This window comes from Arachis ipaensis, chromosome B2, assembly GCF_059453495.1.
Source record: "Arachis ipaensis isolate K30076 ecotype BB chromosome B2, ASM5945349v1, whole genome shotgun sequence".
Lineage (NCBI taxonomy): Eukaryota > Viridiplantae > Streptophyta > Magnoliopsida > Fabales > Fabaceae > Arachis > Arachis ipaensis.
Window position 1 is genome coordinate 118,889,356 of NC_142437.1, and position 27,532 is coordinate 118,916,887.

The 27,532-nt window shown below is 33.0% G+C and overlaps 5 protein-coding genes across 5 annotated transcripts; 3 read left to right on the forward strand and 2 right to left on the reverse strand.

Annotated features, from left to right (window-relative positions):
- Window positions 1-6,304: 6,304 nt before the first annotated feature.
- LOC148575385 (protein disulfide-isomerase 5-1-like) lies at window positions 6,305-7,524 on the reverse strand. Its single transcript, XM_088504732.1, has 4 exons — window positions 7,441-7,524; window positions 7,106-7,164; window positions 6,932-7,014; window positions 6,305-6,422 (listed from the first exon to the last, which is right to left on the reverse strand). Exons 1-4 carry the CDS (start codon window positions 7,522-7,524, stop codon window positions 6,319-6,321), a joined length of 330 nt encoding a protein of 109 aa, XP_088360858.1. The 3' UTR covers window positions 6,305-6,318.
- A 6,093-nt stretch (window positions 7,525-13,617) lies between these two features.
- Window positions 13,618-16,813, forward strand: LOC107626058 (uncharacterized). Its single transcript, XM_016328839.3, has 6 exons — window positions 13,618-13,767; window positions 13,841-14,035; window positions 15,174-15,476; window positions 15,642-15,806; window positions 16,313-16,396; window positions 16,501-16,813. Exons 1-6 carry the CDS (start codon window positions 13,738-13,740, stop codon window positions 16,606-16,608), a joined length of 885 nt encoding a protein of 294 aa, XP_016184325.1. The 5' UTR covers window positions 13,618-13,737; the 3' UTR covers window positions 16,609-16,813.
- A 1,497-nt stretch (window positions 16,814-18,310) lies between these two features.
- Window positions 18,311-20,848, forward strand: LOC107626059 (uncharacterized). The gene is made up of 6 exons (XM_016328840.3): window positions 18,311-18,598; window positions 18,699-18,899; window positions 19,459-19,758; window positions 19,898-20,059; window positions 20,316-20,399; window positions 20,487-20,848. The coding sequence occupies exons 1-6, from the start codon at window positions 18,569-18,571 to the stop codon at window positions 20,592-20,594; spliced, it is 885 nt and encodes a 294-aa protein (XP_016184326.1). The 5' UTR covers window positions 18,311-18,568; the 3' UTR covers window positions 20,595-20,848.
- Window positions 20,849-21,757: 909 nt separating this feature from the next.
- LOC107627905 (uncharacterized) lies at window positions 21,758-23,231 on the forward strand. The gene is made up of 2 exons (XM_088506205.1): window positions 21,758-22,373; window positions 22,462-23,231. Exons 1-2 carry the CDS (start codon window positions 21,758-21,760, stop codon window positions 23,229-23,231), a joined length of 1,386 nt encoding a protein of 461 aa, XP_088362331.1.
- A 101-nt stretch (window positions 23,232-23,332) lies between these two features.
- LOC148575386 (serine/threonine-protein phosphatase 7 long form homolog) lies at window positions 23,333-27,488 on the reverse strand. Its single transcript, XM_088506206.1, has 4 exons — window positions 27,386-27,488; window positions 26,421-26,436; window positions 23,657-24,244; window positions 23,333-23,384 (listed from the first exon to the last, which is right to left on the reverse strand). The coding sequence occupies exons 1-4, from the start codon at window positions 27,486-27,488 to the stop codon at window positions 23,333-23,335; spliced, it is 759 nt and encodes a 252-aa protein (XP_088362332.1).
- Window positions 27,489-27,532: the final 44 nt, after the last annotated feature.

Here is a 27,532-nt window from a genome sequence, read left to right on the forward strand (position 1 = left end):
ATTGGCGAGAATCATGGTAATTACCACCGAATCATCATGTCCGGAAATAATACCCTGCCCGTCTCTTTTGGTGAAACAGATGGTTGGGAGGTCGGGTAGTTCACTCCCGACCTGGTAAACTTCCTTCATATGTCTTTTACGAGATGATTTGGTGAGTCCTCTGCCAGCAAACCCTCTCAAGATCATATGTATATGTTGTTCCGGGGTCTATGGTGGTGGGTCTCTCCTATCTTCCTCATCTCGCTTCCTCTTTCTATGATTGTCCGACCTTTCTATGAGAAATTTGTCAACCTGACCTTCCCTGGCCAGCTTTTCTATTACATTTTTTAAGTCGTAACAATCATTGGTAGAGTGCCCATATAATTTGTGATATTCACAATATTCGCTACGACTCCCCCCCCTTTCTTGTTCTTGATAAGCCGAGGGGGAGGTAGCTTTTCAGTGTGGCAAATTTTTCTGTAAATGTCAACTAGGGAAACTCGTAGGGGAGTGTAAGAATGATATCTTCTGGGCCTTTCAGGCCCGACTTCCTCTTTCTTCTTGGGCTCCCTCTCCTTTTCCCTTGACGGATGAGGGTGTCCGGATCGCCAGCTCGGCTCCCGTAATCTGGCATTCTCCACCATGTTGATGTACTTTTCGGCTCTTTCTTGTACATCGCTCAAAGAAGTCGGATGCCTTTTTGAGATGGACTGAGAGAAGGGTCCTTCTCGAAGTCCATTTACTAGGCCCATGATTACTGCTTTTGTGGGCAGATCTTGAATTTCCAAGCATGCTTTATTAAACCTCTCCATGTAATCTCTGAGGGGTTCTCTGATCTCCTGTTTTACTCCTGGTAGGCTAGGTGGATGCTTGACTTTATCTTTCTGGATTGAAAACCACATAAGGAACTTACGCAAGAGGTCTTCGAAGCTGGTGACCGACCTGGGGGGAGGCTATCGAACCACTTCATCGCCGCCTTTGTCAAAGTCGTTGGAAAGGCTTTGCAGCGGGTAGCATCAGAGGCGTCAGTTAAATACATCCGACTCTTAAAGTTGCTAAGGTGGTGTTTCCGGTCGGTAGTCCCGTAGTACAGATCCATGTCAGGACTTTTGAAGTTCCTTGGAACTTTTGTCCTCATAATGCCTTCACCAAGATTGTGAAAATCGGACCGGTCATTGAACCGGTCAAATAACTGGTTCAATAGTTTAATGGTTTAACCGAGGTCGAACTATGGTTGAACCAGTTTAATTAAATATACACTAAAATTATATAAAAGTTCAATACATAATTTTAAATATACCAAATTTTCCTTCCTCCAAAGGCTTCCTTTTTTCTAAATTAGTTGGCTAAGCTACATGCAAAACTAAAGTTTCTTGATTTATTTTTATTAAAATTTCAAAACCAAATCAACAGATACTATGGGAAAAATAAAATTGCATATCTAACTGAAACAAAGTTCTCACGTTTCTACAGCCTTTTCAATATTCTTGATCATGACACCCTTAACTTCAGAGACCTTTTTCTGAACCTTGGCAAACTTGCTTATCTCCTCAGGGTGATCAATGCAGTACTGCATATGCTCTTTCAATTTCAGCCTGCACCATCCAAACAAAACAAAACAAAACAACACAATTTACACAAATTCAAACAAATCAACTTCCATAATCAATTAATCTTAGAAAATAACAAACATATATTAACAAAATTTATCAATAAACAAAATCAAAATGCATAAAAATAACATAATGTTCTACAATAAAAAATAACATTAACATATATTTTTATTGTATGAAACGAATTTAACTCGAAAAATTATTTTGTGATTGTATCTTCCAAATTTGAAAATCGGAAACTAACAAAATTAAGCATCAACAAAATTAACTCAAACAAGCAGCAGCAATTCAGAATATTAATCCCACACACCCAGAATCACAAAATCATAAAATCAGTATTATACTAACTCAGTAACTCAGAATAGTAAACCCAGCAACTCAGAATCACAGAATCAGTATTATTAAAAATAATTGAAAACAAGCAAAAATAAATTGACGTACCGACAGCGAGGGAGAAAGGAAGTGACGGCGATGAGATCTTAGATTTTTAAGTGAGTGACGGATCGTCCATCTTCAACATAAACAATGTAGTGAAAAGGGAGGAAATCAGAATAAATAAAATTAACAAAAAAAAATGAAAAATCAATAACTTGTTCCACCCACAACAGAGGAAACAAATAAAAAACTAAAGTGAAAAAGGGAGGAAATCAGTGAAAATAAAGAAGAGCACGAAGAAGATGTTGAAGAACGGCGAAGATTATTGAAGAACTCACGGCGACGGTAAAGAGTCCACGGCGGCACAGGTACGTTCGCACTACGCATTGAGAGTGGTGCTCAACAGAGAGAGAGAGAGAGAGAGAGAGAGAGAGAGAGAGAGAGAGAGAGAGAGAGAGAGAGAGAGATGGCTCGGAGACAGAGGCGTTTTGATAACGAGAAAGAGGCAGCCGACGACGGCATGGACAGAGGCGGGCTTTACGGTGAGAACAGAGTAGCGGTGGCTATTTGCTCTAATAGGGTTAGGGATTTCGCCATTTTGGTGAATACTAAGAGTGAGATAGAAGGGAGAGGGGATTGGGGGCTTTCAACGCGTTTTTTTTTTTCTTTTAAACCAAAACGACGCCGTTTTATGCTGAATAGGAGAGCCGGACCTTCAAAAAACTAGGCCGGTTCAGTCGGTTCATCGGTTAACCACCAGTTCGACTAATTTTTTTGTCGATTTTTTGCAAGTCGGTTTTAGACGTTGACGGAACTCGACTTCTTTGAGGAGGTCGAGTGAGCAGTAAAGATCAATCTTTAAATTGGGCCTTTTTAATTTACTTGGACTTGAACTATAGTATTGGTTATTGGATCATAACATTAATAGGTTTAATTATAAATTATTCAAAGTTTAAAGCTGTATTATTTTAATACTCAGTTTTGTACTTCTGGTAACAGATAGGTCAACTTGGTCAACAAACTTTTTGTTACATTATTGATTTCTGGATGTTTCTCTGATTTAGACATTACTTTTGCACTTCAAGGAATGCTAGTGGCCTCGTGAGTAACAACACAAACATGGCCATGAGAAATTATTTATGCTAATTATTAAGTGACTTATAATTTATTTTTTATTTAATATAGAAAAATTTTTTAAAAGTTTTTTAAAATATTATATCTTACTCATGGAATTTATTTTTATATAAAATTATTAATTTAAAATTATTAAATAATTTAATTATATTTAACTAAATTATTAAATAATAATTTTTAACTAACAACTTTACATAAAAATAATTGTAAATAAATTTTTATCAAAAAGCTTTGTTGACATTGAAAAAAGAAAACCATGATAAAGAACTGGTTTAACTGCCAGGGGAAATTAAATTGATTAAATATTATATCTTTGATAATTGATTAATAAAAATGTGTTGTTACAAGAATAAAAAAGCTTTGATCTGGCACAGGAGAAGGTGACCCATTAATGCAATTGGCATTATTATACTGTGCACAACGTGTAACATATTTTCAAGCAATCTAGCTTCAATTATTTTAGGAATTACCATAAATTTTAGAGAATAATTTTAAAAATAAATTTGAGTAATTATTAATTTTAAAATTTATTTTAAAATTTAAGTATAAATTTAGAAATTACTTTAAAATTTAACTCTATAAAAATCGATGTTAATTGATACTTAATATAAATTATAAAATTAAATAATAAGAGTTTGAGTGTTAATTGAAAACCAAATTAAAAAATAAAAGACATAAACTAAATATCGATGCAGTACAAAATTACGACGGATACATAATTTTTTATATAAATGCATTTTGGAAATTTGTTTTTTAAAAATATTATATGCACTTAAAACTAGTTATCAGGTTAGTTAGTATTTTTGGATACAAATATATATTATTTTATTATGATAATATTATATGATCAGTAGATATTATTATTATTATATTTAGTCCATATTTGATCAGTAATAATTTATAATCATATTTATTAGAATTTTACATATAAAAAAATATATAATTTATATTTATATTTATCAAAATTTATACACATAAATTAATATAGTTTGTACTCATATTTTTTAAAATTTATACACATAAATTAATAAAATTTATTTGTTAAAGATAATTTAATATTTGTATTGGTCAAATTATGACTAAAAATACTAAAATTTACTGATTTCTAAAAGTTTTTTGTTTATTATTTATAATTTATATTTTATATTTTATTATGTATTTTATAAAATATAATGATTAATTTAATAAATAACTTTTTTTTTGTTTATTTTACAGGTAACGTAGTTATTATTTTTTTTCCATCATGCCATTCCTCAAACAAATATGTTGGTAATTGTGTCCTTAGTGCCTAGTGGTAACTCCACTCAAGAAAATTTAGTAAATTCAATAGAATCTATGGCTCTGTCAAGAACAGTAGCTAATAAAAAAAGGCTGCCCCAACTACTATAAAGTACTCAGATAACATTAATGTCTTCTAAGAAGTAATTATAATAAAAGAAAAAAAAGTGTGGACTAGTTACATTGCAATATATAGAAAACAATATATATTTCATAGTTGAGTTCAGATAACTAAAAAGAAAGTGTTCTTTTATCTTTGTGGTTGTGTGTGTCTATGGCAAAGAAACCTGTCAAATATTCAGTGGTAAGTTGTTATTCTATGATGAAATGTGTCAAACATTTTAAGGTATGTTTTCTTAGGGTGTGTTTGGTATGCAGGTGAATGCATTCACTGATTCAGCATTCAAAGGGAACCCTGCAGCTGTGTGTTTCTTAGAAGAAGAGAAGGAACAAAAATGGTTGCAATCTGTGGCTGCTGAGTTCAATGTCCCTGTCACATGTTACTTAACAAGAATTGTTTCACATTCCAATGGAACCATTCATCACTTTCCTCGTTTTAATCTCAGATGGTTCACTCATGTTACTGAGGTAAGAATTTCTGTAATAATGCTGCATGGTTTGTAGTGATTTTTGGAGTAAGCAGTGAAAATGATTCTTCAAATTTTTTTATCTGTTAGTTAAATTAGTATTTTATATATTTATTCAATCAAATTAGTACATTATGTTTTTCAGCATCATCAATCATGTTTGTTTCTACTCGATTTTCCTTCCACATTCCATTAGTTCTACAAATTAGGAAGAGGTTTTCTTCTAAGTTGTGACGGTTTTAAACACCCACTAAATATTTTTGTAGTTTAAAAATTTGATTTATTTGTTGGTATTTGTTTGTTTCTTCATTACTACTCTTCTTGTTATCATTTTTCCCACCATTCATACTCGCTATAGAAGAGACTGAACAACCTTTTTTTTTTTTTTCTTATTATATGACATTGATTTATTTTTTCATTTTGATTTTTGTTTGATTAGAGTGTGGTGGTTTTAAAAACTACATTTTGGAAAATTGAAGCAATGTAATTTTGTGAGGGTTTTAAATTTCTTCTAAAATCGAATTGCAGATTTGTGGGAGTTTAAAATCCAAGAATAGATTTAAGATGTAACCTTATCAAGTAAGGATAGACGTGATTCACATTGAAAATTTTAGAAAATTAAATTTGGAAAACTAATTTGATTAATGTTAATACTTATGTAATGTTGAATTTATATGAGGTTAATAACTAATCGTTATTAGATAATAATTTAATTAAATATATTAAATTATTATTACCATATATTAAATTATTATTACCATTTTTAACTATTAATTTTATATAAAAATAACTGCAGGTAGATTTTTATTTGAGTAAAGGATATTTTCGTTCTTGATCTTTTTTTTTCGGACATTTCGTCCTCAAGCAATGGAAAATACATTAAAGCCTCTGACCCTTGAAAAACGTGAACATTTATGTCCTTCTGTTGAATTCAGCCGTTTGCACTGGACGGAAAAGGCTGAGCTAGCAGAGGTGGCACGTAACAGAGGCCAGGTGGCATGGAGCATTTCGTAATAGGACGTATAAGTCCCTGGAGACAGAGCATTTCGTAACAGGACGTATAAGTCCCTCGAGACGAAAACGACGCCGTTTCGTCTCCTCTCCCATCTGCCCTTTTCTTCTTCCTTCGTCCCTTTTCCCTTCCATTCTTCTTCCTCAGCCCGTACCTCCATCACCGCCGCGCCTCTGTCAGCCACCATCAACGCCGGCGACCTCCTCTTTCTTCTCTTTTCACGTCTTCTTCCCTTTATCACTCCCTTACTCCCATTAGTCTCTCTCTCTTGCCAGCCTTCACCAAAGGTCAATTTGTCAAAAAACATTCCATGTGTCGAGGGATATACCTCAAAAAGTAGTTATAGTTCTCTATCACTATCTAGTTGTTGTGCTTGTGCATTTGTTGCTGCCTTATCAGCTTCTTCCAAAACAAAGTTCTTCAATGAATCAACATCCCTTGAACCTGGCAATTCAAAAAACATGTAAACTTAAAATTCGATCTATTAATGCTCCCTCAAACGTTGGTTAATACATGGGGTGAGAGTGCAATGGGAAATAGATAATACATGCATCCAGCAAGTAAAACAAATAAATAATTAAGTAGATAAATTAGTTAATAATTGATGGTGAAAAAAGCCATGATGTTTTTCATTGAGTTAAAGAATACCTTTCTTCATTCATGGCTGCTTAGATAATTAGATAAAGCAGTAAAGAATCACACATAAATTATATCCAATAATCCAAGACCATTCAAAAATATTTTTCTCCATTCACGCACTTGTGTCTTAACAGTGTTGATACTCAATTAACTGTCAAATGCAATTCAGAATTTTACAAGAACAAAATATATCAATCATTGAACTCATAAATGTAGAAGTAGAGTGCAGAGTAGACTCAAACATAGCATGAGATTTTAAGAAACATGCGACACTACATTATAAGCATATGCCACAAAGCTCCTTTGATGATCACCGCAATCCACTTCCCCAATCTCTATTTCATCAGTTCCTTCAATTGCTTTTCCCAAATCATCCCACAACGTCCCCAAGTTCTTACTGTAATAATAACCATCATCATTTTACAGCTTAGAAATCACTCTTAGCTCAACAATATAAAAGCAGTTAAGAGAATGAATGAATCAATTACCAATGCTTGCACCAGGGAACGCAGAACTTGACAAACCAAGCAGTGTCCTTCTCCTTGATCTATGAAGGGAGAAAAGTTAAAAACATTCCATGTGAATCTCATTGAAATTTTCACTCCCAATCAGAAGAAAAGTAGTATCCCAAAGGTCAATTTCAACGGTTTTCTCGCAAAACAAACAAAAGGGAAAAAGAGTTCACCTTTACAATTATGCAAATTGAGGACCCTCAAGCATGTGAAACCATTGGCAATGACGTCGAGGTCGGAATCGGTGACGCTGGGATAGAACGACGGCGAAACGGACTGGGCAAGGTCCAATTCGAGCAAGCATGTGAAACCATCGCCAGGATCGAACGAAGCTCGTCGTCAGTGAGAGTGTCATTTATGCAGAGGTTCAAGGATCCCAATCCGACACTGTTCATTATTGTTGGTGCGGAGGAAAACCCTAACCCCTCGAGATTTGAGACTGATTTTTGCAGAGAGGCGGCGGCGCGGCGGTAGTGGGTCGCCGAGAAGGTTGTCGTGGACGAATGGTGGGTGGAAGGAGGGTGAGGAGAGAGAGACTAATGGGAGTAAGGGAGTGAGAAAGGGAAGAAGACGCGAAAAGAGAGGAAGGAGGAGGTCGCCGGCGTTGATGGTGGTTGACGGAGGCGTGGCTGTGCGGCGGTGATGGAGGCAGGGGCTGAGGAAGAAGAATGGAAGGGAAAAGGGACGAAGGAAGAAGAAAAGGGCAGATGGGGGAGGAGACGAAACGGCGTCGTTTTCGTCTCGAGGGACTTATACGTCCTGTTACGAAATGCTCCGTCTCCAGGGACTTATACGTCCTGTTACGAAATGCTCCGTCTCCAGGGACTTATACGTCCTGTTACGAAATGTTCCATGCCATCTAGGCTCCGTTATGTGCCACCTCAGCGCCACTTCTGCCAGCTCAGTCTTTTCCGTCCAGTGCAAACGGCTGAATTCAATGGAAGGACATAAATGTCCACGTTTTTCAGGAGTCAGGGACTTTAATGTATTTTTCATTGCTTGAGGACGAAAATGTCCGCAAAAAAAAGATCAGGGACGAAAATGTCCTTTACTCTTTTTATTTTTTACTAAATAGTAAAATTTGAAAGACTATTTTGGGTTTTCATCTATTTGTCTGACTCCCATAAATTAATTAGCAGTAAGTAGATGGAGCTGAGTTTGGACAGGACAGTGTTACGTTTCATAAGAGTGTCAGGTGTACTATTATATACTAGTTTATACTAAAATAATTTAATTATAAAATTAAAAATAGTATAAAGATCTAATTAAAAAAATATATAAGAATCTAATTATAAATTTGATAAAATTATAAAAATTAATAAAATAATTAAATTAAATAAAAAATAATATATTCTAAATTTATAAAAAAATGGTTTAAATTGGATTCTAATAATCATTCCACAACAGTATTGTGTGTGTGTGTTTTTCACCAAATTTGTAATATGGAGTTTATATAACTAAATGCAGGTTAATATTTGTGCCCATGCAACATTAGCAGCAGCACACACACTATTTTCATCTGGTTTGGTTGATTGCAATAATGTCATTGAATTTGTTACACACTCTGGAATATTAAGTGCCAAAAGGATCCAAGCCATGTTGCAAAATGGTTCAAAGAAAGACAATGGATTTTATATTGAATTGGATTTTCCTGCTTACCCTATTACAGAGCCAAACCTTGATGAAACTTCACAGATTTATGAAGCATTGAATTATTGTGCCTCCATAATTGATATAAAGAGGACACAAATTACGGATGACTTACTTGTAAGTTGTAATTATTTTTTAATATAATGGTTTAATTACTCTGTTGGTCTCTTTAGTTTTACTAAATTTTTAATTAGGTTTCTATACTTTTTTTTTTCTTTTTAATTGGTCCCTACATTACTTTTAATTTTGTAATTAGGTATTTTTGATATAAAAAATATTAAAATTAACAAAATATTTCTTCCGAAATACATACAGTCAAAGATCTAACTAAGTTTTTAATTATGAATATCTTCAATTTACGAAAAAATATTCAAAATTCTAATATTTTTTATATTTGGAATGACCTAATTATAAAATTAACAATATAAAGACCCAATTGAAAGGAAAAAAGTATAGAAATCTAATTGAAAATTTAAAAAATTATAGGAACTAAGGGAGTAATTAAACCTATAATATTATTATTTGTCTATTAAACATAAGACACGATATTGAAGGAAACAAATTTTGTAGCTTATGATTTGTTTGTGTTAGGTTGTAGTGTCATCAGGAGAAGCTGTAAGAAAAGTTGAACCGAAATTCGATGCAATATCCAAAATTCCTGGAAGGGGAGTAATTGTTTCAGGGATTGCTTCTCCAAGTTCCGGATTCGATTTTTACAGTCGATTTTTCTGTCCAAAAGATGGAGTCAATGAGGTAAAGATACTATGACTGCATTGTTTGTCTAATTCAGAAACATAACATAATAGTAAATGATTATTAGTAGTGTTTGGTATTTAATTAAGGATCCTGTATGTGGAACTGCACATTGTGGGTTGGCATCATATTGGAGCAAGAAGCTAGGCAAGTGTGATTTCAATGCTTATCAGGTACTACTATTCTCTAATTTGATCTTATTAATTGTTAGAACAATAGAAGATGCTTTTGAAAGTGTTGATTTGAGCAGGCATCAGAAAGAGGAGGAATTCTCAACATTCATATTGATGCCAAGAATCAAAGAGTGCTTTTGCGTGGAAAAGCTGTCACTGTTATGGAAGGCTGTCTTCTTGTCTAGTCTTGTTCCTACTTCCTAGCTGCAACTGCTTCATGTTTTGTATCAATATATATATATCCATGAAAAAATGGTTACAATTAATTTTAAATTAGGTTTAGAATTTTATTTGTCATTTTATTATGGTTGAGTTGCCTTTTTATGACTTTAAGGTCACAGGTTCTAGCCACTGATGTAATTATCAAGTTAAGCTGCGTATATTATATTCTTTGGGTATGGTCATTTCTTGAATCCTATTTTAACGCAGAATGCTTGTGTACTAGACAACTTTGTCCTTTTTATTATGTAATCATGATGGAATTTGAGGGATGAGAGTGAGCAGTGTTATTGAGAAGAAGAATAACAGAATATAGTTATAGTAAGTTTATTACTTAAACTTAAGTTAGTGCTCTACTCAGATCAGCTAATTCCTTTTCAACGTTGGCCTCACTTGTAAATTTCATGCTTATTCTATTGAAATCAGTTATAATTATTACGAATAAATGTTTAAAATGGCCTCTAAATTTTTAATTGTTATCCAATTTAATCTCCCATTTTAATAAATAACCAACTAAATTTCTAAAATTTCAAAAAATACATCTCCATTGGTCCCTTAGAGAAGTGTCTTCTAAACATCTATGGCGTGAAATATGAAGTGCCAAGTGGACATTGGATGAAATGACAGTCGTTGAGAAAGGAACACCCTAAGCATGTGAAAACGACGTCATTTCAAGATCTTCTTCTTTTCGAATAAATTATTCGCACTGGTCATCCCATTATCAACGTTTTTCCACCTTCCTCCACTACAACGCCAAGGTGGAGGATCTACCAGCAGTGGCATTATGTCGAGATCGATGCAATCCACCAAAGATATGCTCTCGCAGCGACGCACGTGGCGTACATCAACTCGCTCCAGGGAATCAACCACTCTCTCTACCTCTTTATTCAGCAAGACAAGGAATTAACGGTAGGAGGCGGCGCCGCTTCTCCTCCGCCTTTCTCTTTGGCGAAGGCTCACTTAGTGAAGCACGCTTCTCCTCTGTCTTCTCCGCCTTACTCTGATTCTGGCTCCCACCTCCACTTCCACTCCGACGAAGAAGATGACAACGACAAAAATCCTCACGCTCTCCACGACCACAACTTGTCCAATCACTCTTCCCCTCTCCACGTGGATCTCTCGCCATTCGAGGAGGGAGATCATGAGCTTCCATTGATGGGGACGGGGATGGAGATAGAAAGGATGCAGATGAATTTATGAAGAAGCAATGCAATCAACGCCTTCAATTGTGTACCAACAACAGAGGCTAATGAATCACGAAATTATATATGTAGATGAATCCTCTTTTTCGTATTCCTATTCGTATCCATATCCGTATTTGTATTCTTCTTCTTCTTCTTTGTATCAACCCTATTAGCAGCCCTACGATCCGTATGGTGCTCTTCCACTCTCCGTCTATAATGGATCTTATCCGCCACAACACTGTCCACCTCCTTCCTCCGCCAAGCTGTCACCGCCACCATGCACCTTCCTCTCCAAGAGCTTCCTCATGGGATTTTCTCAACTTTTTCGATAGCGGCGACGATGAAAAGTGCTATCCTCAAACATAATACACTCCCAGTTGTGATTCTAGGGCGGTTCGAGAGGAGAAGGGAATCCCGATTTAGAAAATGAAGATTACCAACACAAAGTCATCAAAGAAGTCCACGGAGATCACAAACTCGTCGACGCTCCTGCTTCTGCAGTTTGAGCAAGAGCTTATTAATTGGACTTTTCAATTTTCTAGCTGGATAAGTGTCGAAAAAGGTTATGTGAGAGCATTGAATAATTGGCTAATAAAATGTCTACTGTACGAACCAGAAGAACACCTGATGGCATAATTTTCTTTTTCCCTATTAGAATTGGTGTCCCCAATTTTTAGGGAAAGTACGAGGAGTCAATGGAATATTTATACAGTGTGTACAATGGAAGTTTAGAGAGTATTAGAGATATAATCATTAGTATTATCTTTTTTCATCAGCTGAAGTTTTTGGGATGAGTGGTATCATGCATGGTATTAGAGCACTAGATCCGAAAGGTCAAGATTTCAAGTTTTGGTAAACCCTAAAATCAATTTAAGCAATTCTGAATACCAATATAGTTGGAATTTTTACCCGGTATTTCAGGTTCTATGCCATCGACATTTAAATAGTACTTCTATAAAAAGACTAATGAAGATGCACATTTTGAAGTTTTAAAAATTTAGTTAGTCATTTATTAAAGTAGAAAGATTAAATTAAATAGCAATTTAAAATTTAGAAACTATTTCCAACATTTACTCTAATTATAACTAGTTTGACTTTACAATAAGTATTTTGGTCATAATTACTTGATGATTTATAAAAGAAAAAGCAAATATTTGTGTATAAGCAATTAGCTTGCCACATTTGTCAGTATTAATTATATATTAGCTAAAATATTATTTATTATAAAAAAAATTCATTCTTAAATACTATTTTATTAAACAATAATTGTTTTATTTTTTTATTTTGAAGCACATTAGTATTGGAACAACATATTGCTATTAACAGGAATATCAAAAGGGAGTAACAAAAGCCGAGTAAACATCCAATCCGGTCCTTGTCCATTTTCACGAAGGACAAAGCGATCTCTGTCCAAAAAAAGGGACACTTCGACCCTCGACCTTTTTATTTTGGGACAATACGGTCCCTCTATTAAAAAATTCAACAATTAATAATAAAAATTAGTTTTATAGGGGATTTTATTTGTATTTTGTGGGGGTTTTAAACCCCACAAAAATCTTTTCAACAATATAACCAATTATTACCACTACTACCATTGTCTTTTTCATCTTCATTATTATCACTCCTACCTCTACTATTTTTTTTGTGTAACCAAACTTTATTATCATCATTATCTCCTCTACCGTCATCATCACCAATACTAATATTAATAATTTTGTTTTTAAACAATTTCTTCATCAATGGTGGTTAAGTGAAAAAAAATCATTGATAAAAATGATGCCACAAAAAAAAAGTAATTATAGTACAATACCTTTTAAAGGAAAAAAATAATATCGAATAAGAAATAAAAGAAGAGAATTTTAATGTTGATAATATTGGTATTGGTGATGATGACGGTAGAGGAGATAATGATAATGATAAAGTATGGTTACACAATAAAAATAATAGAGGTAGGAGTGATAATAATGAGGATGAAAAAGATAATGGTAGTAGTAGTAGTAGTAATTGGTTATATTATTGAAAAGATTTTTGTGGAGGTTTAAAACCCCCCACAAAATACAAATAAAACCCCCACAAAACTAATTTTTATTATTATTTAATAAATTTTTTAACAGAGAGACCGTATTGCCCCAAAATAAAAAGGTTGAGGATCGAAGTGTTCCTTTTTTTTGGACAGGGATCGCTTTGTCCTTCGTGAAAATGGACAAGGATCGGATTGGGTCTTTACTCAACAAAAGCCAGCTTAAATAATAGAATAATTATTTAAATTAGTCTTTAAAATTTTTAAAAATAAAATATTTTAGTTTTTATTGATTTTAAAATAAATAAAATCATTTCCAAAGTTTATTTCTATTAAATAATACAATTTTTCATTAACTTTTGTAATTAGTCAATAACTTGAATTACTGACCTAAAACATTACTTAAGTGTGCATGTGTAAGATGAATAATTATTTAACAAAACTACATTGTCTTAAACAAATAAATAATAATAAACATGAGAAAAAGCCAAGTGGAACACGTAATATACAAAATAGTATTGGGGACCCGTGACAATATGTGAAGTGTGTTTGGGAGGCTTTCAAGTTTCAACACCAGATTCCACACTCCCTTCTTCTTCTTCTTCATCCATGGCAAAGAAACCTGTCAAGTACACTATAGTAAGTTCATCTTTGATCCCTATACTCTGTTTATTTTTGTTATGAGAGGAATTACCATTTTGTTGGTTTATAGGTTGACGCATTCACAGAGTCAGCGTTCAAGGGGAACCCTGCAGCTGTGTGTTTGTTAGATGAAGAGAGGGAACAACAATGGCTGCAATCTGTAGCTGCTGAGTTCAATCTCTCAGAAACTGCTTTCTTGATTACAATTCATAATCAAAACTCTAATCCTCGTTTTGCTCTCAGGTGGTTCACTCCTGTTGCTGAGGTCAATATTCTCCCATCCCACTCCTACAAATACGTATTTCACATCTAATTTTTTTTTGAATAATACTATTCAAAGTAACTTTGATTATTTGTCTATCGGTTGTAAATTTAGTTATTCTATTATGACAAATTTAATTACTATTATGTAATTAGAAAAATATGTGAAGCATAAATATACGATGATTAATTTAATGATTAATTTTTACTGTATACGAGTGAAAAAAAAGACTTGGGTGAAATTTAGAGACTGAAATTTAGTATTGTATTTGGTGGCTAAAGACTGTAATTAAAATTTTATCAAGATACAAAATTTCACTCCCTACTTCTAGAAAGTGGGAAAAAGGACTGAAATTTTTGTGATGGAGATTGAAGTTTTGATAATATTTTTTTAAAAAAAATATTTTTATTTAATTTTTCAAATATTAAATTTATTCTTCAATCTCTATATTTATCTTAAACTGAACATAATACTAAAACATAATTCAGTCCAATATTACCAAACACAATACAATGACTAAATGTCTCTGTTTCCAGTCTTAATCTCTCGGTCTCAATTTATTCCTTAAGACTATGTTTGGTTGGAAGGAAATAAATAAAGAGGAAGGAAATAGAAAGGAAAGAAATGAAAGGAAAGAAATTGAGTGGATTTTTATTTTCTTTAAATGTGTTTGGATGGAAGAAAAATAAGAAGGAAAGAAATGTTGTAAAAAGTCAATTTTATTCTTATATTATAAAATATATTGAAAAAGTGAAAGAGTAGTATTAGAAGTAGAGAGAAAAACATTAGTTTTCTCTCCATTTTCTTTTCAATGTTGAAGAGAAAAAAATTGGTGGACCCTACCAGTTTTTTTTCATCCATTTCCTTTCCTCTCTAATTTTCTTTATCAACCAAACAATAAAAAATAATCATTTTCCTTTCCATTTTCTTTCCTCCCTTTCATGTTTGATTATTTTAGTAGCTAATTGTTTAGTTAAAAAAACATATATAAACCAGTATATAAATATACAAATACATAGAGATTAATGGAACATTTTCTTTTATTCTTTTTAAAGTACCTAAAATGAAAATCAATAGGCACTTTGTTATTAACATAAAGAGTAGCTTTCCTTTTAATAATACATGGATGATTCTTATGCAGGTTAAACTATGTGGCCATGCAACATTAGCATCAGCACACACACTATTTTCATCTGGTTTGGTTGATGCCAATAGTATTATTGAATTTGTTACCCTCTCTGGAATACTAACTGCCAAAAGAATCCCAGCAATCAATGAAGAAGAAACCAAGGATGGATTGTTCTATGTTGAATTGGATTTTCCTGTTGACCCTATAAAGGAAGAAGAATCCAACTTTGCTGAGATTTCTTCTCAAATCTCTGAGGCATTGAGTGGTGCTAACATAATTGATTTAAAGAGGACACAAGATTCAGAAGACTCACTCGTAATTACTAACTCTACTATCTACAAATAGTTTATTTATTACTGTCAAGTGTCAATAATGTATGTACAAAAATTGACAGAAATAAATAAGAAGACAGAAGATTAATAAACAAGTTTTTGCTGATCAAGATTACATAATTAAGGTTATTATTTTTTCTTTTCATAGGTTGTACTAGAATCTGGAGAAGCTTTGTTAGAAGTGGAGCCAAAAATTGATGCAATAGTTAAACTTGAATGTGCTAGAGGTTTGCTTGTTACAGCAATTGCTCCTCCAGGATCAGGATTTGATTTCTACAGTAGATGTTTTTTCCCCAAATATGGAATCAATGAGGTATGTATACTACTATGGTAACAGGGAAAAAATGTAATTTACCATTCTTCTAACATTTTGACTAGTGAAATTTACTCTTCAAACTTTTAAAATGTACAATTTGTCTCCCTAGAGTTACGAAAAGTTAATAAATTAGTAGAAGAGTTTAATTTTGATGTACTGACAGTGTAAAATGTCGTGCAATCACATCCGTTTTTTTAGATGACCATTCAGGTGGTCAATATAAAAGGTAGTTATTTTTGCTGATATGACGATATATAATTGGATGCAAGTGTAAAACAGTGCATCAAAATTAAATTTTTAGTAGAAGAGTTTAATTTTGATGCACTGTCATTGTCTTTTTTTATTTATGCATTTGAAAAATTTAAGAGATAAATTGAATATATGAACTGAATTTCAAGGTGGTAAATTGAACCTCTTACATGCTAATGTCTTAACTCTTAAGTCTTAAGGCAGTAATTGAATGAAGACTCAATCTAAGGTAAAGTTGTTACAATTAATTTTAGGATCCTGTGACTGGGAGTGCACATTGTGCATTAGCATCATACTGGTGCAAGAAACTAGGCAAGTGTGATTTCAATGCATTTCAGGTATACTATTCTATCTTTGATTCTTTGCAATGATCTTAACTTATATAATTTATGAGCCTAAATTATTAAATTTATCCAATAAACACATACTGTAATTTGAGCAGGCATCAAAAAGAGGGGGAGTTCTGAATATTCATATTGATGAGAAGAGTCAGAGAGTGCTTTTGCGTGGAAAGGCTGTTACAATAATGGAAGGCTGTGTTTTGGTTTAGTAGGGTTTACATCAATTCAGTTCTTGACTTCTTGTTGGTCCTTTAATAAATTTTTATGAGCACTTAATTCAAAATACTCATGTTAGACAAAACAAATTTGTCTTCGTTTTATGGGGTAATGAATTTTCATAATGCTTTTATCTTTAATTTGAATAATAACCTTTAAATATTGTGCAATTAATAAATAGTCAAAATAGTCTTTTAAATTTCGCTCGTCAATCTAATTGATCTTTTCATTTTTTATTAAATCAGACTAATCCATCAAATTCATTGAAATTTTGTAACAATAACAGAGAATTTAATTTTAATGTTTTGACAGTATACATGTTCTTTTAATTACATTCATTTTTTAAATAAAATAATGTAAAAATTAGTTATTTTTTATTGATAATTTTATGGGATTAGATGTATCTATAAAAATATCAAAAATTAAATTCAATAACAGAAACATTAATTTAGATTATTAAATGGTAAGCATCTTGAATTCTATCTAAAAAAGCCTTGTTGGCTAATTCTGAATTCTTTTGAATGCTTGCCCTCCAAGTTTGTCGTATCAATTGTTCTCATGAAAAACTTCAAGCCACTTGCTATAATTTCTACTTAATTATTCATTTTTTTTATATCATGATTTTAAATGAGACATTTAATTTGAAAAATCTTTACAAACTTAAACAATTTTATAATTTAAATTTATACGATTGTATATTTTACGTCTTTAATTTAATTATAATTCTTGGTTTTTGCTATCTTGTTTCATGCAAGAGCAACTTAGAGCATTCTAATAAATTATTTTTAGAATATTATTTTTGATAGTTTCAAAAATTGAATTGCTTTAAAATTAAAATCTGCATTAGAGTTTATTTATAAAATAAAATTGGTGTTACATTAGAAATACAGTAATTTGATAGAAAATTAATAAAATTTTGTTATTCATATAATTATATTGATAAAATAATATAAATTTTTAATTAAATTAATATTAAGCATTAGAAAAACAAATTTTACTTTTAATTTTAAATTATTATTTGTTATGATATATAGTCTTACAAATATTGATATAGGACTCAAAATAAAATAAAATTAAAACTAAGTATTGGAGATGCTCTCAAACTTAAATATATATTAAAAAAAAATTAAAACCTTAAAAAAAAGGAAAAATATAAGATACCAACATATTATCTACCAACTTCTGCCAACTCTTATTTATAATTGTGTTTCATGGAAGTGTGTTTGTGGATGTGTCTAATAATTAATATATTTTAAATACATATATAAAGAGACACATCCAGAAAATATATCTATAAAGACACTTCTATTAAACACAGTTATAAAAAAGACATTTTTATTAGACACATCCACGAACACACTTCCATGAAACACAACTATAAATAAGAGTTGGCAGATATGCTATTGGTAACATAACGGAACCCTAAAAAAAATGAAAAAAAGCGCATCATCAAGATTGAGGTGCACAAAAATCATCAAAATTTCACATAAAATTTTACAATTTTAACATGTGTACTAAAAATATAAAATAAATAATTTTTTTTAACTAATTATACTAAATATATATTAAAATTACTAAATACAAAATATATATTAAAAATAAATTAAATTATATATATTTACGTATAAATATATAATAATTAATTTTAATATATACTTAATATTTGTATATATTAATATATATTTTATATGAATAGATATGAAGGATTATTTTTTTTTTCTTTTCATCTCCTTGTTGCTCCCCACTTTTTTCAGCAAAGACTGCTCAATACCCCAGCTTGTTGAATAGTAGTAATTGTCAACAATTTCCCCAAATAATAACAATAATAGAAATGAAAAGGAAAGTGAAACACTAAGACTAACAGAAAGCGTTGACAGTTGACACTTACATTTACAAGGTTCTAACATCTTATTAGGAGTTTGGTTCATCAGAATAAACCTGTGTTCTTCTTCTATGGCAAACAAACCTGTCAAGTACACTCTGGTATTCTTGAATTATTACTCTTCCTGCAAATGATTATTTATTCATATATACTGACAACAACAACTAGGATTTAATATTGTGAATTTATGATGAGGAATAGGTTGATGCGTTCACAGAGTCAGCATTCAAGGGGAACCCTGCAGCTGTGTGTTTGTTAGATGAAGAAGAAAGAGAAGACAAATGGTTGCAATCTGTGGCTGCAGAGTTCAATATTTCAGAAACTGCTTTCTTGACTCAAATACATAATGGATCATATTCTATTCCTCGTTTTGCTCTCAGATGGTTCACTCCTCTCATTGAGGTTCAACTCAATTTACTTTTCTTGTCTTAATTTTCATCCTGTTCAAGTTAAACTTTTTCTAACAACTCTGTTGTTAATGTTAAGAGTAATTTCGTAAATTTCCTTATATATTAGGTGATATTCTTGAAACCGTGTTTGGAATAGATATAGAGAAAGAGATAGAGGAGAGGAGGCAGATAAATATTTTGTATCCACATTTCAGAAAATTTTTTTACATAGAATCAATTTTTAATTAGCAAGTTAACTTTTTTTTATTGTAAAAATATTTTACTTTCATTTTTTGGAAGGTTTAGAGTTAGGATTTAGGATTTAAAATTTAGATTTTAGAAAAAAGTTGTAACTAAAAAAAATTGACTTACTAGTTGAACTAGAAAGATATTGTGTTAGACAGTAAATTAATATATTTTGTGTCTTCTTAACAGAAAGGACACAAAAACACCAATAAGAAACAATTTAAATTTTGTGTCTTGTTCAATTATCAGAACCAAATGCAGCCAAAGATTACAATCTTGTGTGAAGACAGTGTAATAATATCTTAGTTTCATTGCTTATTGATCAGGTCAAACTATGTGGGCATGCAACATTAGCAGCAGCACATACACTATTTTCATCTGGTTTGGTTGATGGCAATAATAATGTCATTGAATTTGTTACACTCTCTGGAATAGTAACTGCCAAAAGAATCCCGGCAACCAATGATGAACAAGAAGAAAGCAAGGATAGTTTCTATGTTGAATTGGATTTCCCTGCTGACCCTATCAAAGAATCCAACTTTAATGAGACTTCTCAAATTTCTGAGGCATTGAGTGGTGTTGAGATCATTGATCTAAAGGGGACACAAAACTCAGATGACCTGTTTGTAATCTCCTAACTTTACTATCATTGTTAAGATCTACCAAAAAGTGACTGTTATAAATATTTGTAAAGAGAAGTGATAAATTTATACATATGAAGACTATATTTTTAGCAAACATTTGAATTTTATGGTTTCTTGATAGGTTGTAGTGAAATCTGGAGAAGCAGTGATAAAAGTAGAACCAAAACTTGATGAAATTGTAAAATTTCCAGGAAGGGGAATAATTGTTACAGCTGCTGCTCCTTCAGGCTCAGGATTTGACTGCTACAGTCGTTTCTTCTGCCCAAAATTCGGAATCAATGAGGTAAACTAATGTTCCTTCAGTTGCACTATTAATATGATGATGAATTGTTGATGCAGACATAAGATCTTAGTAAGATAAACTTATATATATATATATATACCTGCATTATCTCTTAAGAGAAGTTGTTCATTTAGTACAATTAATAAGAGGGTGTTGTATCATATGTATAGAATCTTAAATTAAAATCAAATATATCAAATTAGAACTAGTGATGAGATGAGATCATATGGTAAATTTAACTTGCAATTTGTTTTAGGATCCTGTTTGTGGTACTGCACATTGTGCCATAGCATCATATTGGAGCAAGAAGCTAGGCAAGTGTGATTTAAATGCTTATCAGGTACTATTCTTTAATTAACTTATTGTGTGATTAATTATCTTTTTAGCCTAAACTAAATTTTATTCAAACTCACTATTATTTGATTAGGCATCAAGCAGAGGGGGTGTTTTCAATATTCATTTTGATGAGAAGAAGCAAAGAGTGCTTTTACGTGGAAAGGCTGTTATAGTGATGGAAGGCTGTATTCTGGTGTAACATAATTACATGTATTTGGATAAAGATTGTTATTTGAAAATTTGAAACTTAGTATTTATGTTGCATCTTAAAAGATCTTAAGGGGAGAAAAATAAGTGGAGTTAGCTTGAAAGGCAGAGGCCACACCAAAATTTAAATAAAGGTGATAAAATGGATGTTGACACGATGTTCCAAAAAAATGTACACCTCTTTTAATTGTTTTTGGAATGATGATTTTTAATGATATTTAGAACTTCTGAATTACTAATCTTTCAGTGGATTATGTATATAATTCAAAATTTTACAGAAAACTTAGTATGATTATGCTCATCTAGTCATATTTGTTGAGCTTAATAAATTGTTCCGATCAATCATATAAGTTAAGAACGGAATGAATTTACATCAATTTTGTTTATATTTAGATGATACTACACATGATGCTCTTTTTTTTTTTTTTTTAATGATCTTTTCTATGAAAATGTTTGTATGCGCATAACAACTAAACATAACTTGATGGTTTCAACTGACTAAATCTTAACTATTTACTATATGAGGCATAGAAAAGAATTATATTAGCTCTTGGTCTTCAAAGCTGGTTAAGACTTAGGAGAGATTTTGCATCCTTTTTTGACATAAATTTTTTTGTTTGAAACAAAAAATCAACACCACAAGATGGAGGCTGATTAATTTTGATATGGAAAAGGTTTTGGTGATGTGCATTGAAATGGGTGTTTCACCAAATTTTGCACTGCTATGGGACATATAACAAACGCAAGTTGCGTTTTTTATGCTTCACAATTAAATTTTTTTTGCTTTACAATTGAATGGAGACAAACGCATGTTGCGTTTGTGAAATTGGAATTAAAAAATTTTTTTTAATATAAAACGCATGATGCGTTTGTGAATTTGATGGGCTCAGAAATTTTTTTGGGCAGAGTAAATCGCATGTTGCGTTTTATTTGGCCCGAAAATTTTTTTTTGAAGTCCGTAAAACGCAGGTTGCGTTTTATATGTAATATAATATTATAATGAAGAACTTTGCCTATAAATTGCTAACTCAGCTATCTCAAACTCGTACCTCACTCCTAAATCTCTCACTTGTGCTCCTTTTCACCTTTCATTCGTTCATGCATCTCTTAATTGTGAGATTTTTTGGGTATTAGAAGGGTTAAAAAAGTGAGATTATGGAAGGTATTGCAAATATACGAGTGTATTATAACGGTGAGGTTATATCGAACACACACGAAGGAGTGACTTTTGTTTGTAAATGTCCGTTTTCATTTGCTATTCCATATACCACGAGTTTTGTGGAGTTGCAAAATGGTATTTGTGTCAACATACCAAGTCACATTTCGAAAAGGGTGAGCTATATTTTGTACAGGAGTCCTGTACAAGTATTTGGTGGGCTGATACAGTTTCAAATAATGGTCATCACTGACGATGCAAGCATGCAGCGGATGTTCTGTATTTATCAACAAACCCGATTTCAGGTGCCGCTAATAGAGTTGTACGTTGAGTTTGAACAGCATACGGGGGTGGACGAGTTTGACGAGGAGGTCAACATTAACGAGTTTGGGGATATAGGCTGGGAAGAAGATAACGACGACAGTGAAGAGGAGTTCGAAGCCAACTATGAAGTCGATGACGAAAACGATGACGGAGATCTGGCCGGCAATCCGGCGGTGCCAAATGAAGCGCATGCTGTTATAAGCCAGCAGCCGTTTGGTGTTCCGTCTTTTATGCGGACTCTTGATCTCGAAGCCATGCATGCCCCAGAATTTTCTGAGTATGCGAATATGGGTATGTTATATTATGGTTATTAATTCACGTTACCACTAGTGTCCATTTTATTTGCCTTGTCTGACTGATGGTGGTGCGCTTATCGTAGGTGAAGGCAACGCTGCGGCCGAAGATGGTGAATTCAGTGTCGGAATGGAATTTGGCTCTAGAGAGTCGGTGATATCTGCAATCAAAAGCTACACTATCTCTAGAGGAGTTGATTACACTGTGTATGAGTCTGAGCCGCAGACATTCTATGCGAAATGCAAGGGTTATGGTGCCGGGTGCGATTGGCTTATCCGAGCTAGTTTGATTCGAAAGAAAGCTTGTTGGGAGATCAGGAGATACAATGGCAAACACACGTGCACCATGGGAACTATCTCGCAAGATCATGCCAAGTTGGACTCAGACACAATTGCAGATGCCATTAGGCCGTTGGTCGAAGCAGATCCGTCCATAAAGGTGAAGTCTATTATTGCAGAAGTTCAGTCAAAGTTCAACTACACTATCAGTTACCGCAAGGCTTGGTTGGCAAAGCAGAAATCTGTCGCAAAAGTTTTTGGTGGTTGGGAGGTTTCTTACCAGACTCTGCCAGTTTGGCTGAAAGCAATGACTGCAAAGATGCCAAGGTCTCGTGTTCAAATAAAGACGCTCCCTGTTTACCGTGAGAGTGAGGAGGTTCAAGGTGTAAGAGTTCTTCATCGCGTTTTTTGGAGCTTCTATCCGTGTATAGTAGCATTCCGACACTGCAAGCCACTGGTGCAGGTTGATGGCACACACCTGTACGGTAAATATAAAGGTGCGCTTCTAGTCATGATGCTGGGCACCGCTCAAACGCCTGCAATGAGCACTACCGATCTGAAATGCCGGGTCTGGTGAAAGCTGCTGCAACCCGAATTGTCGACGAACTCGATCTGTTGGGTGCCATTCTATACATTCGAACGACACTAATGGCGACTTCGTGGAGCACATAAACAAATTTACGCCGAGTTCGATCGGAACATCCACGTCGATATACGGCCGCCATGTAAACTGCACACCAGTAAGCACGAGACCTATTAGTAACATTATTTTTCTTAACAAAGACGCATACCTAAATGGTTAAAACTCACATCATTGACTCCCATGTCATCGAGTCCTCGTCTAAACTGCGCCGTAGACCTCCGTGTATATCTTGTATGCCGGCGCCAATGACTCCACCTACGCACAAGTAGGATGACCTCAACAACAACAACAACAACAACAACAACAAGGATGATAATAATAATAATAATAATAATAATAATAACAGTAAAGTACAATACCGTCGCGCAAGTGGAACACCAATATCGAGAAGCTGATTGCGCGGTATAGGGGCCATGAACGGCATACGCTCCCACGCCCAAACAAAAAGCAAAATCAGTGGCCCATCCATCTCTTTACAGTTGTACCGCGATGCACGACACAACGATCTGTATAGATGTGCCAGACTAGCTGCCCCCCAACTGTATTGTGAGATCTGATGAAAATCACGAAGTAGAGGCAAAAACTTCGAGTTCAAAGACGTGGTGGACTTATCTGGAAACACCACTGTACCAAGCACACAGAAAATGTGAGCCCTGACATACCGCTCAATAGACTCCTGCGTGTCACACGGTTCACTGTCTCGACACCGCCGGACCCAATGGAGATTTACCTTGCCCAACACGTGATCGTCCGGACCCGGTTGCCGACCAAAACAAGCGAGGCAGTTATCCACCAAAAACTGGTAACTGCTATCCGATCTACCCGTGACGGGTTCTCCGTTAACATGGAGGCCAAGTATATGTATCACGTCTTCCAGCGTCACCGTCACTTCACCCACTGGAAGGTGGAACGTATGAGTTTCTGGCCTCCATCGTTCCACCAAGGCACTTAAGAGTGCAGAATGACCTCTCATTTCACCAATTCGTGAAACGTGTTGAAACCCAGTTAATGCTAGTGCCTCTGCAGCTCTCTCATTAAAGATATCTGGCGGATCAAGTTTTCTAGGCAACAAATTTCTGATCGCCTGCCAAAAAAAGATAATATTCATTGAAATTAACAACAACTAACATAATAATAATAATAATAATAATAATAATAATAATAATAATAATAATCCGGTTATTACTACTACTACTACTATATTGATAACAATAATAACCATCATCATAATAATAATAATAACTACTACTATTATTATAATTATTACTACTACTACTAATAATAATAATAATAATAATAATAATAATAATAATAATAATAATAATAATAATGCAACTACCAATAATAATAATAATAATAATAATAATAATAATAATAATAATAATAATAATAATCCGATTATTACTACTACTACTATATTGATAACAATAATAATCATCATCATAATAATAATAATAATAACTACTACTATTATTATAATTATTACTACTACTACTGCTAATAATAATAATAATAATAATAATAATAATAATAATAATAATAATAATGCAACTACCAGTAGTAATAATAATAATAATAATAATAATAATAATAATAATAATAATAATAATAATGCAACTAACTAACAGTAATAATATTAATAATACCAATAATAATAATAATAATAATAATAATAATAATAATAATAATAATAATAATAATAATGTTACTAACTAACAGTAATAATAATAACAATAACACTTTTCAAATAAAAAAAATAAATTAAAAATAAATATATTCATTCATCATAAAATTAAAAGAAAAAATATTACCCATTGAGGATGATCCAAATACTCAATAATGTGTTATTCAGGTAACGTAAAATTACGAACCATTTTTTTTTTCATATACTTAAACCCAGCCTACTATTTCTTCTTCTTCCTCCCACAGTCAACACTGCCATGCTCCTCCACCGCAGCTTCAACTATCTTTGTTACACTCTCCCTCTCTTCATCTGCGTTTGTAACTTTGGCTTTTTAAAGCCCTCTCCAAACCCATTTATTGGACACGCGTCGAACATGCAATAAGGGTCAGTGACAATCGCAACTTGCGATTGTGGAGTGTGGCTTGACCAAACCCTTCTGCATGCATTGGTTTCATTTGTGTCTTGGAATAAAACGCAACTTGCGTTTTTCAGTGTGCAGCAGACACGTCCCATCCATGCATTGGCTTCAACTTTGTTCATCAATAAAACGCAACTTGCGTTTTTCAGAAGCTGTTTTTGGCAGATCCACATTCCAGGATAACACACCATCTTACAATAACCTTGCATAACACCATTTTTAGTTCCATTCATAAATTATTTTCTGCAAGATGGAGTAACTAGTGAAAATAAAGGTACTAGTCAAACAAAAAATTAATCCGTAGTAATTTCCAGCATTGCCATCAACAACGAAAAGCATCAAAATCAATCCACTCTTTGTAACTCCTAATCGACTTGTTGATAACTTCTGTTACACCTGTTTCTTGATCTCTGAATATTCTGTCCTTTTCAACCACGTATTCCAAACGATAGCAAAGAAACTAATCAACCACCTATTACGTTCGCCTTTCCTCACAGGAAATCCTGTTCAACTCTCAAAGTGTTACTGAATTATTCCTGAAATATACCATAATTTTCTATAAGGGGATAAACAAGCACACTACACTTGCCAAGTAAACTCACAATTAAAAAAAGTGATAATTATTTTAAGTATCTTTTTAATATAGAATACAAATATTATCATTTTGATCAATAATGCCCAAACTATTCAATCTCTCTTTAGTATTGATTCTGCCAACTAATACAAACTAGGTGAATAACTCCTTTTTTGACAAAAATTATAGACCGTTACATATATACTTAGCAAAGCACACCTTACACCATATACACCTTATGATGTTTAATTGTATTCCTTTTTTTCCCATATGAACTGAGGGCTGTTCCAAATTCATTCTATTTATTGTTGCTTTTTAATCCAAAATCAGGTGCATCACGGTGACATTTATTATGAAATGCTAAAAAAGATTTATTCATGCTTGGTACTTTTATATGAGATGAACATGAAAATCAATAATTTAACTTCACATAAATTAGGAAGATACATCAGCAATCCTCTTTCTGTATATAAGATACCTCATATTATTCTATCAAAACCCTAAAAATCTCTCTTGCAACATAGTTCCTATAAAAGCTATATTCTCCAATAATGCATTGCTCTAATTCTGCTTCCAAGGTAACAACATTTTCACCACTTATTATGAATTTCTCCTAGTTCTCAACAAATTACCCAAGCTTCTAAGTTTAATTTATTTTTCTATTTTTGTAGAGTTAAAACTGCACCATGTGTCAAAAGGAGGCACAAAATTTGCTATCAACCACAGATGGTAATGTGGTCATTTAATTTATCCACTTCTTTACTTATCTGATTAAAAAATTCCTTATGCTAATTTTCATATTAATTAACATTCACATGATTTCCTAGGTGAATACATCATATATGCAGATAGAGGAAGAAATTGGAGTTCACCAAAACTAGGAGTGGGAGAATGACTTTCAACGAGGAAAAGAAAGATGGGCCTCTCCAAACTTGGTCCAACAAAAAAGCCCAAACCAACAAAATAATAACCCAAATCATGTTGGGCAATGTTGTTGCAAAAAAGGATCAAATGCAAACACTAGCTAGCCCAAATACTTGTGGTGATTCCTTAAATGTTCCAAAGACATACACTAGCCCAATTTATGTAGGGCATGGTCCTTACCCAAATGAGTCAAATGCAAGGAATGGCACAAGTGCTTGTGGTGCTTCCCAAAATGCATCAAAGGAAGATGCTAACTCAACTAATTTATGGTATAGTCCCTGCTCAAATAGAATTCAGATAGTTGCACAAGTGTTACTAATAGTGCTCCCCAAGATGGACCAAAGTCAACTATTATTGACTATAATAGTGATGATGCTTGTAGTACTATTTTCCTTCAATAGACTTGTCCTTCAACTCAAGGGGAGGGTACTTCTAATGCTGACTATAACCATCATAATTACCTCATAGATCCATATGGTTATGGCAACCATCACACTCCACACATGGTAACGGGGGTAAAGCCGCCACATTCACAGCCATTGCCACCACCACAACCAACCCGACACGGCGGTCAGAATTCAATAGTTGCATAATAATGTGAGCACCAAGATGTAACCTAAAATTAAACTCATTTG

What these genes read in the sequence shown, in the direction of transcription:
- LOC148575385 (XM_088504732.1), bottom strand. Translation starts at nt 7,524, where the DNA reads ATGAACAGTGTCGGATTGGGATCCTTGAACCTCTGCATAAATGACACT. An exon ending in TTCGTTCGATCCTGGCGATG is followed by an intron (nt 7,165 to 7,440) that starts GTTTCACATGCT and finishes CTCCCTTCATAG; the next exon opens with ATCAAGGAGAAGGACACTGC. An exon ending in GATTGGGGAAGTGGATTGCG is followed by an intron (nt 6,423 to 6,931) that starts GTGATCATCAAA and finishes TTGAATTGCCAG; the next exon opens with GTTCAAGGGATGTTGATTCA.
- LOC107626058 (XM_016328839.3), top strand. Translation starts at nt 13,738, where the DNA reads ATGGCAAAGAAACCTGTCAAGTACACTATA. An exon ending in CCAAATATGGAATCAATGAG is followed by an intron (nt 15,807 to 16,312) that starts GTATGTATACTA and finishes AATTAATTTTAG; the next exon opens with GATCCTGTGACTGGGAGTGC. An exon ending in GTGATTTCAATGCATTTCAG is followed by an intron (nt 16,397 to 16,500) that starts GTATACTATTCT and finishes TAATTTGAGCAG; the next exon opens with GCATCAAAAAGAGGGGGAGT.
- LOC107626059 (XM_016328840.3), top strand. Translation starts at nt 18,569, where the DNA reads ATGGCAAACAAACCTGTCAAGTACACTCTG. An exon ending in GGTTCACTCCTCTCATTGAG is followed by an intron (nt 18,900 to 19,458) that starts GTTCAACTCAAT and finishes CTTATTGATCAG; the next exon opens with GTCAAACTATGTGGGCATGC. An exon ending in GTGATTTAAATGCTTATCAG is followed by an intron (nt 20,400 to 20,486) that starts GTACTATTCTTT and finishes TTATTTGATTAG; the next exon opens with GCATCAAGCAGAGGGGGTGT.
- LOC107627905 (XM_088506205.1), top strand. Translation starts at nt 21,758, where the DNA reads ATGGAAGGTATTGCAAATATACGAGTGTATTATAACGGTGAGGTTATA. An exon ending in TTCTGAGTATGCGAATATGG is followed by an intron (nt 22,374 to 22,461) that starts GTATGTTATATT and finishes CGCTTATCGTAG; the next exon opens with GTGAAGGCAACGCTGCGGCC.
- LOC148575386 (XM_088506206.1), bottom strand. Translation starts at nt 27,488, where the DNA reads ATGCAACTATTGAATTCTGACCGCCGTGTCGGGTTGGTTGTGGTGGTG. An exon ending in GGTGTTCCACTTGCGCGACG is followed by an intron (nt 23,385 to 23,656) that starts GTATTGTACTTT and finishes ACTGGTGTGCAG; the next exon opens with TTTACATGGCGGCCGTATAT.